The sequence below is a fragment of the Geotrypetes seraphini genome, chromosome 2 (genome assembly GCF_902459505.1).
Source record: "Geotrypetes seraphini chromosome 2, aGeoSer1.1, whole genome shotgun sequence".
In the NCBI taxonomy this organism is placed as follows: Eukaryota; Metazoa; Chordata; class Amphibia; order Gymnophiona; family Dermophiidae; genus Geotrypetes; species Geotrypetes seraphini.
Window position 1 is genome coordinate 48,795,074 of NC_047085.1, and position 19,909 is coordinate 48,814,982.

A 19,909-nucleotide genomic window follows, 5' to 3' on the forward strand; every position below is an offset into this window, starting at 1 on the left:
GAAGGGGAGAGAGGAACAGACGCCGAAGGGAAATGGGGAGGAAGGAGTAGACGCCATATGGAAGTGGGAAGGAGAGAGAGGGGAAAAGATGCCGAAGGGTCACAAGGCCTCTCCTTCCTCCCATCTATTCCTCTAACACACCCCCTTAACATTTAGACTCACTGGAAATAAAACAACCAGAAAGACATCTAGAGAGCCAGTTTTGAGAATGCCCACTTGGACATTTTGACTAGTAGGATGTCCAAGTGCCCATTTATGCTTTCTTTTAGATGTCTCTCTTTTTTGAAAATGAGCCTGACTGTATATAAATGCCAAAATTTTGCCGTGGTGCTATTCTGTAAATCTGCACATATGTGATATAGCACATATCTGACGGATGGGTGTACACATAAACGGAGTCTAGGTGAGAGTCACACACACATATTATAGAATAAGTTATACACATACCTCCAGCTGGGGAAAGTGCTCATCTGCTCATTCCTAATTGCATATGTACCCAATTATGCTAGTATTCTATAAGGAAAAGTAGACATCTGTTGTCCTTTATAGAATAGGCCCACAATAATACTTACAAGATCAATGTGGATTATTACATTCTCCTGAATGCCAAATTTGGCGACTTTCTGCCTCTTTTCTGAAACAGTCCAGACAGATTCCTTTTACATAATTCTTTCCATCACTATATGATATATGTTGCAAATAAGGAAAAGAGAAGGAGCGATTCTCTGCTGGCAGGCAAACTGTTACAGCTGACAGCTGGGAGATATTATAATTCAGGCAGCTGGGAAGCTCTCCTTCTCCTGCCTTCCATTCCACTGTCCAAAAAAAAAAAAAAAAAAATCCAAAATGCTGCTCATTATTGAACTGACACCATTTTAAGTGGTAAAAAGATGGGGATGCAGCTTGATTACAATTTTTACAACATAATTTTTCCCAAGTGGTACCTAAGCCCGGGGCAGTGGAACACCTTTTTGTTTAGGGGTGCCCAAGCTCCGCCCCAGCCCCCGCCCCCGTTACTGCCATTCATTTTTCATATACACACAATATAATCTTATTAACAATATAAAATGGTAACCACAAAATTAAACTACACAAAGCACACTATGGGGTCTTTTTACTAACGTGCGCTAGCTGTTTTAGCGCGTGCTAAATATTAGATAATATAGATAATATGTGTTGTCTGTATTAGCAGTACCTAATAGAGGTGCAGGCTGAGAACTAGGAAAGCCACTGCTCTTCCCTTAAATATTGGACAAGTCACTTAACCAACTCCATTGAATTAGGTACAAAACTTAGGAGTCCTTTTACTAAGGCGTGCTAGCCGTTATATTCTATGGACGCGTTAGCGTTTAGCGTGCGCTAAAACGGCTAACGCACCTTAGTAAAAGTACCCCTTAAATTGTAAACTCTACAGGTACAGGGAAATAGCTAAAGTTCCTGAATATAACTTTTCTTGAGCTGTTAATGCGAGGTGTGATCTAAATCCAAAATCCAGTATCAAACATACTGTGAAGTAATACAAAACACTATAAATGTCAATCAGGGCTTATAGAGTAATTCTGCCATACCAAAAATAGCAGTAACTTCCATGAGTCACAGAACAAGCACCTACTTAGAAAAGCACAGCACCACAAACATTGCAATAGGTACTAGATCATAATAAACATATCGAAAAACTAAAGAAACCAGATTAGTACACATCCATCCTGCATGGATAATGCTAATAGAAAACCATGTCTCTTTCATATACACAGAACACAGACAGACCCTCATGCAGTATAAAATAATTAACCATAAATTAAAAATAGAAATATGTAGACAAATACTAAATTGATCTCCCAAGAAGCCAAAGTGCAATGTCAGAGAAAGAGAAAAAACTGATGCATATTGCAAAATGTAAAGATCAAAAATAGTAAAACGGATCACCTTTAACTATATCCAACCCAAAAGGTAATAATCCTGTGTCAAAGAAAGGGGGGTCTTGGTGGATAGTGAAAGTAATGACATTAAAAAATTTTTTTAAACAAATCAATGTCAATAGCTCACATATATATCATCACATAACTGTATTGCATCCTGCTCAAGCTGGAAACTTCAACCTCCTAGTTTGATATATTACTTAAAAGAGTTCTTTGAGTATTTGGGGTGCTGTTTTAACAGCTTGAGCAGGATGCAATACAGTTATGTGATGATATATATGTGAGCTATCGACATTGATTTGTTTAAAAAAATTTTTAATGTCATTACTTTCACTATCCACCAAGACCCCCTTTCTTTGACACAAAATGTAAAGATAGCAGAAGTAAATTTTAAAAACTGACATATTCCAATCATTACATTATAAGTTAACAAATACAAATAAAACAAAATTTGGATAATATGATGATACCAGTTTATTGGACTCAAGTTCAAGTTTATTAGGATTTGATATACCGCTTATCAAGGTTATCTAAGCGGTTTTTACAATCAGGTACTCAAGCATTTTCCCTATCTGTCCCGGTGGGCTCACAATCTATCTAACGTACCTGGGGCTATAGAGGACTGAGTGACTTGCCCAGGGTCACAAGGAGCAGCACAGGGTTTGAACCCACAACCCCAGGGTGCTGAGGCTGTAGATCCAACCACTGCGCCACACACTCCTTTAAAAATTGAAAACACTAATTGAAAAATATATTTTTCAATTAGACTTCAGTGGCCACAACCTCTTTCCTCAGGTCAGGACAGCTGTCATGGTATTCTGTTCTGACATGAGGAAGGAGAGTTTGGTCTCCAAACATTGGTCACAAATGTATTAAAATGTGTCTAATAAAGAGATATCACCTTATTTCCATTTTCATTATTAATTAATGTTTATTAACATACATTTCACACTACTTTATCCTAAACTAAAAATAAAATTATTTTTTTTCTACCTTTGTTGTTTGTCCATTAATGTGAGTAGTTTTTAGTAATCCTCAAAAGTCTTGTGAAACACACTAAATGCTTGTAAGATTGGCTAAAACACAAGACCAAATGTCCAAACTGGATATACTGGAGAAACACTATAAAGATCTCAAGAGCTCACAGCTAGAAGCCTGATTTATTTTTCAAGCTAATAACCATAGGGTGAGCTATAATTGATCCTGTAAGTTCTCCTGTTTATTTAATTTTTTGTTTTTTATCTTTTATCAAAACATTTTTATCATTTTAAATATTTTAAATGTATTAAATATTGTATAAATCCTATTTTGCTTAATAAAATTGCCTTGCAAATCTTTTTTTGATTCATATACTGGTCTTCATTTAATAAATAGTACTCTCCCGTCCAAAAATATAGATTATAGAGTACTTAGCTTCATGACGACGGAAGATCTCCTTTTCGCTCATACTATTTGTGGAAGAGCTTCATCAGGAAAAGCACCAGCAATAACGTTACAAATGAAACAAAACAATACTTAAATTCAAAGTTTTTTTTACTATAGGTACTTATATTAAGTGCTTGCATTAATGAACGCTCTATGACGATACTTCCGGTTACACTTTTAAGGTTCAGCTTCTCTCAAAAACTTTTTAGAAAACTCTTAAATATTTTTAGACCTTATTCTCAAACAACTACTAGCAAATCAGTGGAAACTATGTCATTTTTACAAAATCAGTTGTTCTACTACATTTTTTATCAAGAACGTAAAATTTGTGCAAAACTTTCTGTGACCCTAAACTACGTTTATTCACCATACCTGTTTATGCCAACAGCATTATACAGTTAACATAATGGGAAACTGCGTCTCGCAAAGGCACAAAGTGCCTATCTTTATCCTTCGCCGTCTTAAACGACATCTAACCCGAATCTAGATTTAAGTAATATGAGGGTGTCTTGTTTCTATCTTAGGGTTAAAACCTGTGTGGATATGTAGTGATGAATATGGTTGGCGATTTATGCCTTTAACATTTCCAGCTGAACATGCTGAGCGTTACATTGACTTAATGCCCGAATGACGTAGTGTAGACACAGAGTAGGCGAAACCGGATATGACATCATACGCCCTCATATTACTTAAATCTAGATTCGGGTTAGATGTCGTTTAAGACGGCGAAGGATAAAGATAGGCACTTTGTGCCTTTGCGAGACGCAGTTTCCCATTATGTTAACTGTATAATGCTGTTGGCATAAACAGGTATGGTGAATAAACGTAGTTTAGGGTCACAGAAAGTTTTGCACAAATTTTACGTTCTTGATAAAAAATGTAGTAGAACAACTGATTTTGTAAAAATGGCACAGTTTCCACTGATTTGCTAGTAGTTGTTTGAGAATAAGGTCTAAAAATATTTAAGAGTTTTCTAAAAAGTTTTTGAGAGAAGCTGAACCTTAAAAGTGTAACCGGAAGCATCGTCATAAAGCGTTCATTAATGCAAGCACTTAATATAAGTACCTATAGTAAAAAAAACTTTGAATTTAAGTATTGTTTTGTTTCATTTGTAGCGTTATTGCTGGTGCTTTTCCTGATGAATCTCTTCCACAAATAGTATGAGCGAAACGGGATCCGGAAGGTTTGCCCCCAACATTTCGCCCCCAGCAATTCACCCCTCACATTTCGCCCCCCATATTTCGCCCCCAGGTACGTTTTGCCCCCGGAACTTTCGCCCCCACACATTTCGCCCCCCGGATGTTTTGCCCCCACACATTTCGCCCCCGCACATTTCGCCCCCGCACATTTAGCGTTTTTCCCCTAGTATGTATGTATGTGTGACTGCTACATCAATACCTGACCTAGATTTTAATGTTTGTGATGTATTCTGATTATAGTCGCCAGTGCTAGATTCGGCCAATCTAGCGCCAAAATTGGCCAATGACTTTGCAAAATTCTACAGAGCTTAACCTTCGCCCCCGCCAAAACGTTCCAATTAAGGTTGATCCCAGAAGCTTAATTGATCTGTGTAGTGATTTTTTTATTTATGGATTCAGTTCTTTCAAAGCGTGGCAAGAAGAAGCTAGTTTACGAAAATCATATTTATTTATTCTCTAAACGAACAGCAGATGACAGCCATGCTATTTGGGTATGCGAAAAGCGGTCAACGTGTAAAGGACACGTTTGGACTCAAGGAATTGATGGCGAAGTTGTGAAAATCGTAAATGCTCATAATCATGCAGCACAGGCAGCAATGCCTGAAGCAGTTCGATTAATCAATGAAGTTACTGCCAGGGCAAGGTCGACACAGGAGACGCCACAGCAGATTCTCAGTGAGGTCATTTCAGGCAGCCATGCAAACGTTGGAGCGCTTCTGCCTAGAAAAGATTCGCTAAAGAGATCAATTCGAGCGTCAAGACAACTCGAGGGTATGCCGCGGCTGCCTCAAACCATTGATCAACTCGTCATCCCGCCAGAATTTCAGGAGATCATTATCAATGGAGTCCAACAGCAACTTCTTTTGTGGGACTCGGGTAAACTTTTCTCTTCAAGATATTAGCATTATGTACTCGTACATGTAGGCGTTATTTGCTCGCATTTTATATCACTTTGTGGCACATAAAATGGCAAAAAATTTCTTAATTTATTAGAATTGGTCAAACAACTTGTCACCATACATGTAACAGTTCAGAATTTTGAGAGGGAGGCCCTCGGGGGGGGGGAGGAACATATCCAAAATGGTCTCAAAAATAGCCACAAATGGCATCGTTTTTCTGAAAATCAAGTATGTCTGAGTCTTCTAAGCCGTTTTAAGCGTTTTCTTGAATTATTGTTGCTATATAATCTTCCACATTTAATTTTACTGAATTACTTTGTACAATTTTTGGTAGAATTTTAGTAGAATTTGTCAAACATTCCATTAACGTAATAGCTCAAAAAAATGAAGAAAAAATATTTTTTTTGTCTTTCGGAATTTTTTGATGCCAGTGAATAGAGCTCATCGAGAAACGTCGAACCCTGACTATTTCTGACCCTTTTTTATTTGCTCGCATTTTATATCACTTTGTGGCACATAAAATGGCAAAAAATTTCTTAACGCGGCTGCCTCAAACCATTGATCAACTCGTCATCCCGCCAGAATTTCAGGAGATCATTATCAATGGAGTCCAACAGCAATTTCTTTTGTGGGACTCGGGTAAACTTTTCTCTTCAAGCTATTAGCATTATGTACTCGTACATGTAGGCGTTATTTGCTCGCATTTTATATCACTTTGTGGCACATAAAATGGCAAAAAATTTCTTAATTTATTAGAATTGGTCAAACAACTTGTCACCATACATGTAACAGTTCAGAATTTTGAGAGGGAGGCCCTCGGGGGGGGGGGAGGAACATATCCAAAATGGTCTCAAAAATAGCCACAAATGGCATCGTTTTTCTGAAAATCAAGTATGTCTGAGTCTTCTAAGCCGTTTTAAGCGTTTTCTTGAATTATTGTTGCTATATAATCTTCCACATTTAATTTTACTGAATTACTTCGTACAATTTTTGGTAGAATTTTAGTAGAATTTGTCAAACATTCCATTTAACGTAATAGCTCAAAAAAATGAAGAAAAAATATTTTTTTTGTCTTTCGGAATTTTTTGATGCCAGTGAATAGAGCTCGTCGAGAAACGTCGAACCTTGACTATTTCTGACCCTTTTTTGGACTTTGAAAATTTGGCGGACCTCCATCCACCGCCTAAATTTATGCCTAAATTATTTTTATTTTTATTCAGGGACTGGAACCAGCCGAATATTGATATTTGGAACGAGGGATAATCTCCACTCGTTGGCACAGAGCAGTGAATGGTTCGCTGATGGCACGTTTTCTACTGCACCAGCTTTGTTCGAGCAGCTTTATACGATTCATGCAGTTCACGGTGGTGTCATCATTCCAGCATTGTACGCGCTGTTGCCGAACAAGACCCGAACAACCTATCGACACATGCTGCAGCAGCTTAAGAATATGCAGCCAGGTCTCCAACCGCAGCAGTTGATGACCGATTTTGAACAAGCTGCAATTCAAGCGTTTGAAATCGAGTTTCCTAACATCGAGAAAACAGGCTGCTTCTTCCACCTGTCACAGTCAATATGGCGAAGAGTTCAGAATGAAGGATTGAAAGTGCGCTACCAAAATGACCACGAATTTGCCCAGTGGATCCGCATGATACCAGCTCTTGCTTTTCTGCCTCCGGTCATTGTTGTGCAATCATTTGAAGAGCTGCTGGACGATCCCAACTTTCCAGAAGAAGCAGTACCCATTGCCAACTATTTCGAGGACACCTACATTGGTCGAATGAACCGAAGAGGATGCCAGAATCCATTGTTTCCAGTTCAGTTTTGGAATGTTCATCAACGAACGTTGAACGGCCAACATCGGACGAACAATGACGTCGAGGGCTGGCATCGCAGCTTTCAAGAAACCTGCGGCTCACTTTTCCCCAATATATACCGCTTCATCAACTGCTTGAAAAGACAGCAAGGCCTTCACAATTTTGAAATCACGCAGATTATAGCCGGCAATCCTGTCAATGCGCGAAACAAGAAATACGCGGCGATTTCTGCAAGGATTCGGCGTATTGTGGAGGACTTGGGCAATCGAAATTTGATCGACTATCTCAGAGGAATAGCATACAATTTTGAATTTTGATTGACGTTTGTGCTTCTGACTTTTAGGTTCACTTTATCACTGTATTTCATTTTACTTGTTATTTGACGGTGTTGTGTTTGGACTGTTATTTCATTTGACAGGTTAGTTTTTGTTTTGCACAGTAAAAAATAAAAAATAAAATGATAAACATCACAGAAATCAATGACTTCGCTCTGGGGATAAAGGAGACATCTCCCCCAAATTTTCGATTTTTGAAACAAATCACCATTTTAACATGATAAAATAAAGCAAAAAAAGTAAATTATGTATTTTGGTCCTCTCAAATTCTGAAAAATCCGGTTTGGTCCCGGCGGACCAGTGACTTCTCTGACAAAAATCAGGTAAAAAATACCTACTTAATCATTTTACCTTTTTTTATTTTATTTTTTCATCATTTTAATCTTAATCATTCATCATTTTGAGACATATTATTGATGTAGTACACATAATCCAACGCGATGGGGACGAAACATCCGGGGGCAAAATGTGTGGGGGCGAAACATCCAGGGGGCGAAATGTGTGGGGGCGAAACTTCCGGGGGCAAAACATACCTGGGGGCGAAATGTGGGGGGCGAAATGTGAGGGGCGAATTGCTAGGGGCGAAATGTTGGGGGCGAAACTTCCGCAAAGCGAGCGAAACGGAGATCTTCCGTCGTCATGAAGCTAAGTACTCTATAATCTATATTTTTGGACGGGAGAGTACTATTTATTAAATGAAGACCAGTATATGAATCAAAAAATGATTTGCAAGGCAATTTTATGAAGCAAAATAGGATTTATACAATATTTAATACATTTAAAATATTTAAAATGATAAAAATGTTTTGATAAAAGATAAAAAACAAAAAATTAAATAAACAAGAGAACTTACAGGATCAATGATAGCTCACCCTATGGTTATTAGCTTGAAAAATAAATCAGGCTTCTAGCTGTGAGCTCTTGAGATCTTTATAGTGTTTCCCCAGTATATCCAGTTTGGACATTTTGTCTTGTGTTTTAGCCAATCTTGTCCATTAATGTGAGACATCACCGCCATATAACATAGTCACAAGTTGACTTTTTTTTGTTTAACTAGTGATTGGAGAAGTTCAACGTGCTTAGCATTGTCACATGTAAGTGTACTTTTAAAGAAATTGTGACATTCATTTTATGAGACTTTGCTACAGTATCCTTGCACACCAGAGGTATTAAGGAACACATTGCTTCATAGACCCCTGATGCAGAGTGTATAGCGAAGCACGGGCTGTGTCGGTTCATTTAAATAAAGATTGTTTTGGTCCATGGCCATTTGTGCTTTCTCTGAAAGCAATTTCTTTTTTCACTTCTGATTAAAATGTATATACTGTCTATACAAAAGTGTCCTAAAAAGACTACAATATAAGCATACATAATACACAGTCAAGTCACATTATTATGACCACCTGCCAATATCCAGAATAAAAGCCTCTGGTAGCAGGAACGGCAGCTAGATGCCATAGGAGTGACGCAATAAGATGCCCGGATGGTTGCTAGAGGTTTCAGGAGCCATTCAGACTACAGTGCGTGGATCCAGTCGTTGAAAATGTTGATCGAGGTGATCCCAAAAATGTGCTCAATTAGATTATGATCTGGTGAATTCAGAGGTCAGGGAAGTATCTGGAAGTCTTGGTCGTGCTCGGTGAACCACTTGCGAACAGTTCTGGCATTATGACATGTTGCATTGTCTGTTGAAAGAGCCCATTGGCCATAGGAAAGACTGTCAACATGTTTGGGTATACTTGATCAGCAAGATATCCATATCGGTTGGGAGTGCCTTCCAGAGGTATTAAGGAACCCAGACCATAACTCTACCGCCACAAGTTTGTGTACGTCCAACAAGGGTTGTTGGGTGTTTGTTCTCAGTGGTTTCATGCCTAACACACAACATTCATCCATTTGATGGAGCTCAAAATGTGAGTCATTGGAGAAGGCATCCCTCTGGCCAGTCGATGCAAGTCCAATGTCGATACTCCCGTGCAAATTGCAGCTGTTTTTTGTGATGAACCCTCATGAGCATGGATGTAGTCACCAGTCATCCAGTCCCATTTGCAACAGGGTTTACTGCGCAATTATTTTGAACACACATCTGGAAGCCCCCTAATTCGTTTTTGTTCTATGGTAGCGTGCCAGTTAGGTCATTGAAAAGGTTCCATTCGTCCACTCGTGGTACAGTTTAATCACAGCAGACCATGAATGGTTCACAAATTCTGCCGTTTCCGAAATGCTGCCGCTCTTGGCCCAGTAACCGATGATCATGCCTTTTTCAATGTCTGATAAATCACGCTTTTCTCCCCATGACAACCACCGTTGCTATATTGGCAGCTTTTTGACACCTTATATACCCATGAAGTCTGTACTCAACACATGCATTCGTTCATTGGCTGTGCATCCCTGATACCAGAGGTAAACATAGAAGATGACGGCAGAAAAGGGCTACAGCCCATCAAGTCTGCCCACTCTGCTTACCCACCCCCTGTCTATGCCCTAATGACCCAATTTCCTTATCTTGACCCTCGTAGGTAGTGGGTCATAATAAAGTGACTCAATCATGTAGTTTAAAACACATGTAACATTTAGAAAGCACACCAACCCCAATCAACCATAACATACAACAATAAAAACAGAGTAGTTTATTTTAGACTGTGTATATATCATCCCTCTAGATCAGCACAGACAAATGGGTTATATAGCAGATGGAGACTGAGAACTACTGACTTCTAAATCCCCCTAGAGTGAGTTCTAAGTCTCCAACAGATGGTAGAGGTGGTAAGGCTGTGTAGTCCAGGTCTAGAACTTAAGCCTCTGTGGTCTAGTCTTCTCAGGATTGGTTTTTAGAAAAAACAAAAACAAATGACCAGGTCTCTCCTTCATTTCCCTAGATGTGTAGTGATGCATCGGTTGATTTACTGAATTTTGGAACCAGTGGTCAGTTTTGAGAGCCTGTGAGGTCAGCCTGAAGAATAATGTACAACAAAACAGGCTATGTATCTATTTCATAAAAATTTATCTTCTGCTAACCAACTCAATGGCCAAACAAAAATGGCCGATCAAACCAACACTGTTTTAAATGGGGACATACGCACGTGTGACAAAATCTGCCAAAGCTTGAGTGCCCTGTCAGGTGTGGCTCTGGCTTTGGATCTGCCTCTGGCTTTGGATCTGCCTCATGTGCCCATCCTGCCATGAATTTCTTTACCCAAAAAACTCCAGCAAGCCAAACGATAGGCCTGCCAAATGGAAAACTACCATTGCCTACACAGACCCACACTCTCCATAGTGTAGTAAACCATGTGTTACTTCATTACAGGGCCTGGCAGAAGACCTCTTTGCTGTTTGAAGTGTTCAGGCTAAAGCAGGAGTGGATAACTTCAGTCCTTGAGGGCCACAACCCTGTCGAGTTTTCAGGATTTCCGTAACAAATATGCATGAGTTCTATTTGCATGTACTGCCTCCCATTGTATACAAATAGATCTCATGCATATTCGTTGGGAAAATTCTGAACATTCAATGTGCCTACCCCCGGGCTAAGGATATGGAACAGGTCCCATTCTGCTCATCTTGAATCATGGCAGCTCATCTGGTACTGCAGCTCTCTCTTCATCTGTACCCGGAGTCAATTGAAGAGTCTGCTTGACGGGCAGAATTGAGTCAGCTGTGCTGTTTCGCAGATTAGAACTATGTTTTGCCTAAACTATTAGATGTAATAGTAAGCACCACAACATACTGTAGAATAGTTATGTTGGGGGATATTCATAGCTTGTATATTTTGGGCAGATGTAAATGGAGAGATTGGGACTGACCAAATGATATTGGCTGGTTGTGTTTTATTGACCTTTACTGGTAATATATGTATAGGGGAGAGAATCTGGTAGTATTTAAGGCTTGCTACATAATGAGAGCAGAGAGGTGAGACTTGAACCCACATACGGTATTTGGGTTTGACTGCTTTGAGCTCTGGTACTCTATATGTTGCCAGTTCAAGAAACCTTCAATGAGCTCAAAACCAGTGCCATCCTATCCTAACACCATGTGATCCATGTCTCCCTGAAATCAACTGTTACAAAAACCTCAAAGGTCATCCACACACTCAAAAGTATTCACCTGTGGTTTTTGGCAGGGAGATTGTTTATCACTAACACATCCCTTCCTTCTTGTACTTACTGAGATAAGCAGGCAGTATGAGATACAGCAAGTGAGCTATAAGTAGTGGAGAAGCTGGGATTCCCAGCAGTCTACTGATCTGATCACATTACTTTGTTTTGTGCAAGAACTGATTGTTTCAACTTTGTCTTACAGATTCCTTCTACAATCAGGTCTATTCATCAGGATAAAATCCTAGCACTTAGACAGCAGACACAGTTCTTGTGGGAGGCTTATTTTTCTTCCGTGGAGAAGATTGTATTGACTACGCTAGAGGTGAGTAGAAGCAGTCTTCTGACCTTGATCAAAGCACAGCCGTCCCTTCCTTTTCTCTTTTGCTTTCTGATCTCAGGTCTTGCAGACGGTGCTCTGCGTTTTGCTTGACCTTTCTTTCCATGACACAGGGTGATATGCAACAGCATTCTGCTTTTTCTAAGGAAAATATTGATCACTGACGTATATGGTTGCTGATGTTGGGTTGCTGCACATTGGTTCAGTGTGAGCTAGGAAGATGGGGACACAGAATCAGGAGGTGAGGCGAGAGAAGTCTCCTGTGGTACAGACAGGGTTGTCATGCTCTAATCTAGGATGTCCAAATGACTAGCAATCGGAGGGTTTGTCCCACAGTTTCAGTTTTAAAGCAATGATAATTTTAGAAGCCCATAGGTGACACAGTGCAGTACATTTTAATGGGCCTTTATGGGGCACCCATCCTCCTCTCCGTGCCCCCCCCCCCCCCGGTGCGCGCATGCACCCCTGCCATTCCCTTTCCTTGTACCTCTTTAATTTCCCCGGCGTGAACATTATCATAAACTTGCTGCCCGCGTCGGTGTCAAGCTCTCTCTAAAGTCACTTCTGGGTCCCGTGCTTAGGAAGTGATGTCAGAGGGAGAGCCTAACCGATGCGGGCAGCAAGTTTGTAATGCTACTCTCGCTGGGAAAATTAAACAGGTGCGGGGGAAGAGGGGCATGCACATGGCGAGGAGAGCGGGAAGGAGTGGGAGGCAGAGAAGAGGGTGAGGGTGGGGCATCACTGCCCTGGATGCCGCTCACCCTCGCTACGCCATTGCTCAAGTCTGATCGAAGCTGAGGAGATACAGTCTACTGTAGGCTTCAGGGCTCCCTCCCAAATTTCTGCACTGGAGATCATGATTCTTTTAATGCTCGGCCCATATAAGATGTAGCCTGAAAGTATTGGGCTGTGGATTAGCAGCCTAATGCTCCCAGGCAGGAAAAATAATGCCAGCTTTAAGCTAGTTTTATTTTTCCAAGAGTATTTACCACAAGCTTCTTTATTTGATTTACATAATAATGAGATGCTTTTTCATGCTCTGCATCTCTTGATTATTTATCCTGCAGTGACTAAAATGAATGTCTATTAAAGCAATGTGACACATGTTATTGCTGTTTAATGGATGTTGTTTTTTTTTTTGTTTTGCCATCAATGCAACTTAATAACTAACCCCCTAACGTTTAGTTAAAGTAGTTGGGGGGGACAAGACTTGACTGAGGGGGAGTGAATGGTTGGTTGGAGACAGGCTTGCTTGGGAGTCAAGGCTAGCTGGTTGTTGGGGAGGGAGTAGGCTTTCAAGCTAATGGTGATAGGGAAGGGACTGACTGTATGTATATAAGAAAGAGGGCATGCATGATAAGGGGTGCAAGAAAGTGAGGCTAGAGAGGGGAGCAAGACCAAAGTAAGGGCCTCCCTTCCCACAATTCAGATTCCCCCTTGATACCATTCTCCTTTTGCTCCTTCCTCTTTATCCTTTTCTACCTTTCTAGATTTCAGATCTATCCTCCACTCTTATCCTTCCTATCCTCTTCTCTTCATCTCTCCCGGACATTTCTCCCAATCTTCTCTTCCCACCTCATTTCTTCATCTTGGATCTTCTGGTGGTCGCAAAGTTAAAAAAAAAAAAAAAGAGAGAGAGAGGCAGGTATAGAAGAAATAAAGGAGAAAACTTTTGGATAGAGAGGAAAAGAGAAGAGGTTCTGGGATTCTGGTTCTGGACAAAGGGTAGGGGGTAGAGGGAACAGGGTACAATAAGGGTGTTAGATGATATGTTTGGGTCACAAAGCTCCCACATTGTTCTTGGGGATTCCATTTTAGTTTGTACATTTGCAATTTACGATCAATTATTCTGACCTCCATGCAGTATCTTTCCCTTCCTCCCCCTCCATTATCATATGCAACATTTCTTTCTCTCTCCCCATGCACCATCTCTCTTTGCCCTCCACCCTATGTCCAATATTTCTCCTCTCTCTCTTCTTTATGCAGGTTTTCTTTCTCTCACCCCTTTCTACCTCTTTGTTTCATCTCTCCCTTCCTCTCCTCCATCCCCAAAATTCTTCCTCTCTCCCACCATATGCAACATCTTTCCTTCCCTCCCATCCCCCTGAGCAGCAGTTTTCATCCTCTCCCCCCCCCCACCCCCTGTGTAGCAGTTTTCCATTACTCCCACCCATCCCCTCATGCAGCAGCACCCTCCCAACCCTTCCACCGTGAGACCTGACATACCTCCGGGCCTCCCAAATCAGCAGCAGCATGGCAGTGGCCCACCAGGACTTCCCTCTGCTTCGCCATCAGTGACATGGCAGAGGGAAGGCTTCGGTGGGGCATGCCACAAGCAGCCCATTCAGCATGCTGCCTCTGCTGAGCAGCCACTGCTGCTGCTTTAGGAAGTCTGGAAGTATGTCAGGTCTTATCTGGGGGAGGGTCAGTGGGCAGCACTAGTATGGAGAGGTGGTTTGGACTCAGAAAAAAAGAAGGATCAGGTTTCAGCAGTCCCTATTTGTAACCCAACAGAGTGGCTCTTTAATTTCAGCCTTTGTCTGGGCTTGCTTTGAAACCATAAGTAATATGAACACGGAAATGCATTTCTGTTTTCTGGTGCTAAACATTGAATTTAATACCAGATTTAGTGAAGGCTTTATGCTGAAATCAGTAATATCTTCATTAAAATAAGCCACATGCTCATGGCTGCTTGTCATCCAGTAGAAGAGAGATGTTCAGAGCTCAATGCATGGATAATATTTGTTTCTCTCCATATCCTTTAGTATGTTACACAGGGAGGTCCTTAATATTGTCTTGACTAGCATCGCTGCCATGTGCTGAGATATTGATTTTATTGTTTATATGTAGATAGAGACAGGTTGTTCACCCTCTCCAAGGTGGAGAGAACGAGAGGGCACTCTCTAAAGTTAAAAGGGGATAGATTCAGTACAAACGTAAGGAAGTTCTTCTTCACCCAGAGAGTGGTAGAGAACTGGAATGCTCTTCCGGAGTCTGTTATAAGGGAAAACACCCTCCAGGGATTCAAGACAAGGTTGGACAAAGTTCCTGCTGAATCAGAACGAACGCAAGTAGGGCTGGTCTCGGTTAGGGCACTGGTCTTCGATCTGGGGGCCGCCGCGTGAGCGGACTGCTGGGCGCGAAGGACCACTGGTCTGACCCAGCAACGGCTTTTCTTATGTTCTTAATATAAATGACTATTTGATTTGATTGTACACTGCAGTGGGTTTTCTGTATAATCCACGTATAGTACAATGCAGACAAATAAATAAACTTTTCCTTCAGCTGTGGTCTGTTTTGCAGTCATAAATACAAACACCCTCTCCCACTCCTACTCTTTCCTCCCGACAAGGCTTGTTGAGCAGCAGTTTTCCGCATTAGCATGCTCAGCTCATAACAGTCGAGGACCCTTTTTTTTTTTTTTTGATTGCTCCATGCACCGTAGCAGCTGAAAGCCTTATTTTAAAAGCTCAATATCTTTCTCTGGGTATGCAGGAATAACACTGGGAGCCACGGGTTTCCCTGGAGCGTGGTGTCGGATGGCAGACCTATCAAAGCTACAGCATAGTCAGTCTTGGATATGTTTTGAGAAACGTTGAATGCTGCCGACAGCCAACGTGTTAACAAATGCCAGCTGGCATCCTCAGGCTGCTCGAGCTCCACATTAAGCAGTTGTGAAAATACTGTTCTCTGAGTAGAGCCATTCATTATCAGTTTAAATTGATTTTCATCCTAATTTCAAAAACACAGTCACAGGCAGAGCATTGCTATGTATATAGAAGATTCAGGGCATGGGCCCATATGCCCCCTTTCTGTGAGATTTTTGCTGAGCCTGCCGATTGTAAATTTTTGAGTTTAATTATCACCCTATCCCCCAAGAACAATATTCACATAATGGACCACAACACTTTTAAAATATAAAACTGTAAATGATCTCCATCTCACGTTCCCATGCTGCTGTCACTGGGAAGTCATCCTACATGACCTGTTCAGGCCCAGCAGGGGTGCCTTGGCTTTCTCTGTACCCACCTCAGAGACAGGAGACCTGCATTCATAAAGCAGGAGGAACGGCTTCAACATTTTTGCACCCTTGAGATGACGTGCTGGGCATGTATGTCTGTGGCATCTCTAGACAGAAGAACATTTTGGGCATCAAAGCCTCAGCCAGTAAAACTACCATTAAGATTTGATAACATCATTCAGTTACTTTTTCTGGTGCAGAATCTATACAGGATGGGGTAGAAATTTCATATAAATCAAACATCTCAAGTTCTGTCAAAAATATTCTGCATCCATGGCAACTCCTCTATCAAAGGGTACAAAGCAGAAATAGGTCATTTTCTCTTATTACCAAACACAAATAATCATCAAATTTTGATATTGTCAACACAACAACACAAACTCCCTCTACTGCCAAGAATACTGTGGGCAAATGTAAAACCCTGCAAAAAAAATGCACATAGAATTCTATATGTTCAGAGATGCCGAGTTACCCAGTTCCAGACTGGAGACTTTATGGTCAGCTTTAGTTTGGAACTTATATCCCAAAGCAATGTGAGATTTGTAGTGAATGATCCTGTTCATTGAAATCAGTGCTTTAAGTTCCATAATGCACCAGGACTGTCACGAAATCTCCAGCCAGGAACTGGGTAATTTGGCATCTCTTCATGTCATACTTGAAACTAACAACTTTACTCGTAAAAAGGCTGCACTCCAAATATTGTGACAGACAATACACCTAGGGAGGGGGAGCCAGATTGGTTTATTCATACATACTAGCAGAGTATAGTGTCTTACTAGTGTCAGACACTTACCAAATACAGAATAAGTGACTATAAATTTAAAAATGCATGATGAAATTGAAAATATACAAGTAAAAACTGGACTGGAAGCCCTGCATGCAGTATACTATCAAAGATATGGAAAATGTTGCTCCACATGTTGTGAGCAAAATATGAAGATATGAACTTTGCATATTCTAATCACTAAAATGAAAATAATTATTTTTTCTATATTTGTGGTCTGCACATTTTAATTTTCTAATTATTTTGGTTCCAGGCACTATTTTCTTCTCCATTTCTTCTCTCTTCTATCTCCTTTTCCTGACTCTTCTTTCCATTTGTCTTTCTCTCTCCTGTTGTCTTTAATTCCTTCCTTATGCATCTCGCTAAAAATTTAATTACCCTCTTTCATCTCTGTCCTCCATTTCTCTCTTCTGCCAGATTTCCTCCCTGCTTCTCTCCATCTGTTATTCATCCCTCTATCTTCCACTTTTCATCTCTTACCTACATGCCAACTTCCACTTTCATTTCCCTTCCCAGCCCATCTTACTCAACTTTCCCCTTATCATAAGAACATATGAAATGCCATACCGGAACAGACAGAAGGTCCATCAAGCCCAGTATCCTGTTTCCAACAGTGGCCAACCCAGGTCCCAAGTACCTAGCTAGATCCTAAGTAGTAAAACAGATTTTATGCCGCATATCTTAGGAATAAGCAGTAGATTTCTCCAAGCCATCTCAATAATGGCCTACGGACTTCTCTTTTAGGAAATTATCCAAGCCTTTTTTAAACCCTGCTAAGTTGATTTCACCACATTCTCCAGCAATGAATTCCAGAGTTTAACTACATATTGTGTCAAGAAATATTTTCTCCAATTTGTTTTAAATCTACTACATTCCCTCTAGTCCTAGTATTTTTGGAAAGAGTAAACAAGCGATTCACATCTACCCTTTCCACTCCACTCAGGGGAAGATTCTCAAAACCCACTCTGCCTGTAACGATGGTTGTTAAACCGGTTCCAGCTGGTTTAGCTTGGAAGTATTCTACTGACCAATTCTCAAAAGGGTTCTCTGTGGTCTTTTCTGAGCTTCCTGACAGACTTCAACTCTGCCATGCAATGTATTGCAACGAGGTCATTAATATTTATATGAGCATTCCGGACAATTCTCTATTATTGCTAGATGATTTCCTAACTTCGTTATCCTACATTTGCGGGCAAAAATTTCCAACAGGTCTGAGCTGTCATAGCCTTACTTTTTGGTCTGTGCCTGAGCGCAGACTGGCTCAGGCATTGACAGGTAAATAAAGCTTGACAGCCCAGACCTGCCAGAAAATCCCCCCCCTCACGGTCAGGAGGGATGCCCACTCCCTCCCCCCGCTGCCGTCAAGCAACACCCCTGACACACACACCTCCTGGCAGAGGCGGTTATAGGGGAAAGCACCCTCCAGGGATTCAAGAAAAGGTTAGATAAATTCCTGCTGAGCCAGAATGTACGTAGGTAAGGCTAGACTCAAATAGGGCACTGGTCTTTGACCTAGGGGCTGTCACGTGAGCGGACTGCTGGGCGCAGTGGACCACTGGATGACCCAGCAGTGGCAATTCTTATGTTCCTATGACTGCCCACTCCCTCCTGCCGCCACTATCAAGCAACCCACCCCCACACCTAACAGTGGGAGGGATGCCAACTTCCTCCTGCCGCTGCCGTAAAAACAACCCACCCAACACACACACCCCAGAAGTGGGAGGGATGCCCACTCCCTCCTGCTTCTGCCATAAAGTAACCCCCCAAGCAACAGGAGGGATGCCCACTCCCTCCCGCAGCCACTGTCATTCTCCCAAAGACCTCCCCTCATGCCTACGATGACCCCCTGCCCCCCCTACATTGTTCACGAAGAACAGCCAGCCAGCAGGCCCACCTCTTCAAAATGGCAGGCCTTCCCCTCCCCAGAGTATCCTGGATGCACCAGGGATGAGCCTAAGGCTCTGATTGGCCCAGGCACTTAAGACCCCTCCTATGGTGGGGTGCCTTAGGTATCTGGGCCAATCAGAGCCTTGGACCCCTCCCCAGATGCACCAGGGAGGGACCTAAGGCTCTGATTGGCCCAGGTTGTTTAAGGCCCCTCTTTTAGCCTTTCCTGAAAGGGACTTCGTCCCATCTCTTTAATCATTTTTGTTGCCCTTCTCTGTATCTTTTCTAATTTCGCTATATCTTTTTTGAGATATGGTGACCAGAATTGCACACAGTATTTGAGGTGCAGTCGTACCATAGAGTGATACAAGGGCATTATACTATTTTCATCTTTGTTTTCCTGCTAATTCCTAACATTCTATTTGCTTCTTAGCCACCACCGCCACACATTGAGCTGAGGGTTTCAATGTATTCTCAGCAATGACACCTAGATCCTTTTCCTGGTCAGTGACTCCTAATTTGGAACCCTGTATCATGTAGCTGTAATTCAGGTTCCTCTTTCCCACATATTTCACTTTGCACTTGCTCACATTAAACATCATCTGCCATTTTGATGCTTAGCCTCCCAGTCTCTCAAGGTCCTTTTCTCTCACTCTCCTCTCAGCCCATTTCACTCTTTCAACAACTTCTACCAGTCTCCTATTTTCACCCTCTATACTCACCCTTGCCTTTACTTCCCCCTGATTCTCATCCTTTCACTGTCCCCTGCTCCTAATGTTTGTCTCCTTCCCTGCCTCCAGTCCCTTTTTTTCTATCTCTGCTCTCCTCCCTCTCTTACCCATTCACAGATCTGCATAAAGGAAAAATTGCCCTGTATTCCTCCCAATCTCTCCTCTTCCTGGCAAAGCTGGACCCTCCTCCTGCCACTCAGTATGCCCCTTCCCCCCACCAGCCTACTTGAAGTCCCTGGTAGTCCAGTGGGGCGCTGAGAACAGGAGCAAAGACAACAATCACTGCTCTAAAGTCAGAGCTATTTTAATCATAGGTCAAAAAAATTCCACTAGCAAATAGCCAGAGAAAAACTTAGGGCTCCTTTTACTAAGCTGCGCTAGCGGTTTTAGTGCGCATGCTAGACGCTAACGCCAGCATTGAGCGGCGTTAGTTCTTGGTGCATTGCGTGGGGTTAGCGCGT

The 19,909-nt window shown here is 41.6% G+C and overlaps 1 protein-coding gene across 1 annotated transcript in view; it reads left to right on the forward strand.

Moving 5' to 3' along the window:
- The window catches only part of EXT1 (exostosin glycosyltransferase 1), a 550,327-nt gene that overhangs the window by 478,076 nt on the left and 52,342 nt on the right, over window positions 1-19,909 (forward strand). The window contains exon 4 of the mRNA XM_033933047.1: window positions 11,891-12,010. Coding sequence (XP_033788938.1) covers window positions 11,891-12,010 — 120 coding nt within the window. The remainder of the gene's footprint in view (window positions 1-11,890; window positions 12,011-19,909) is intronic.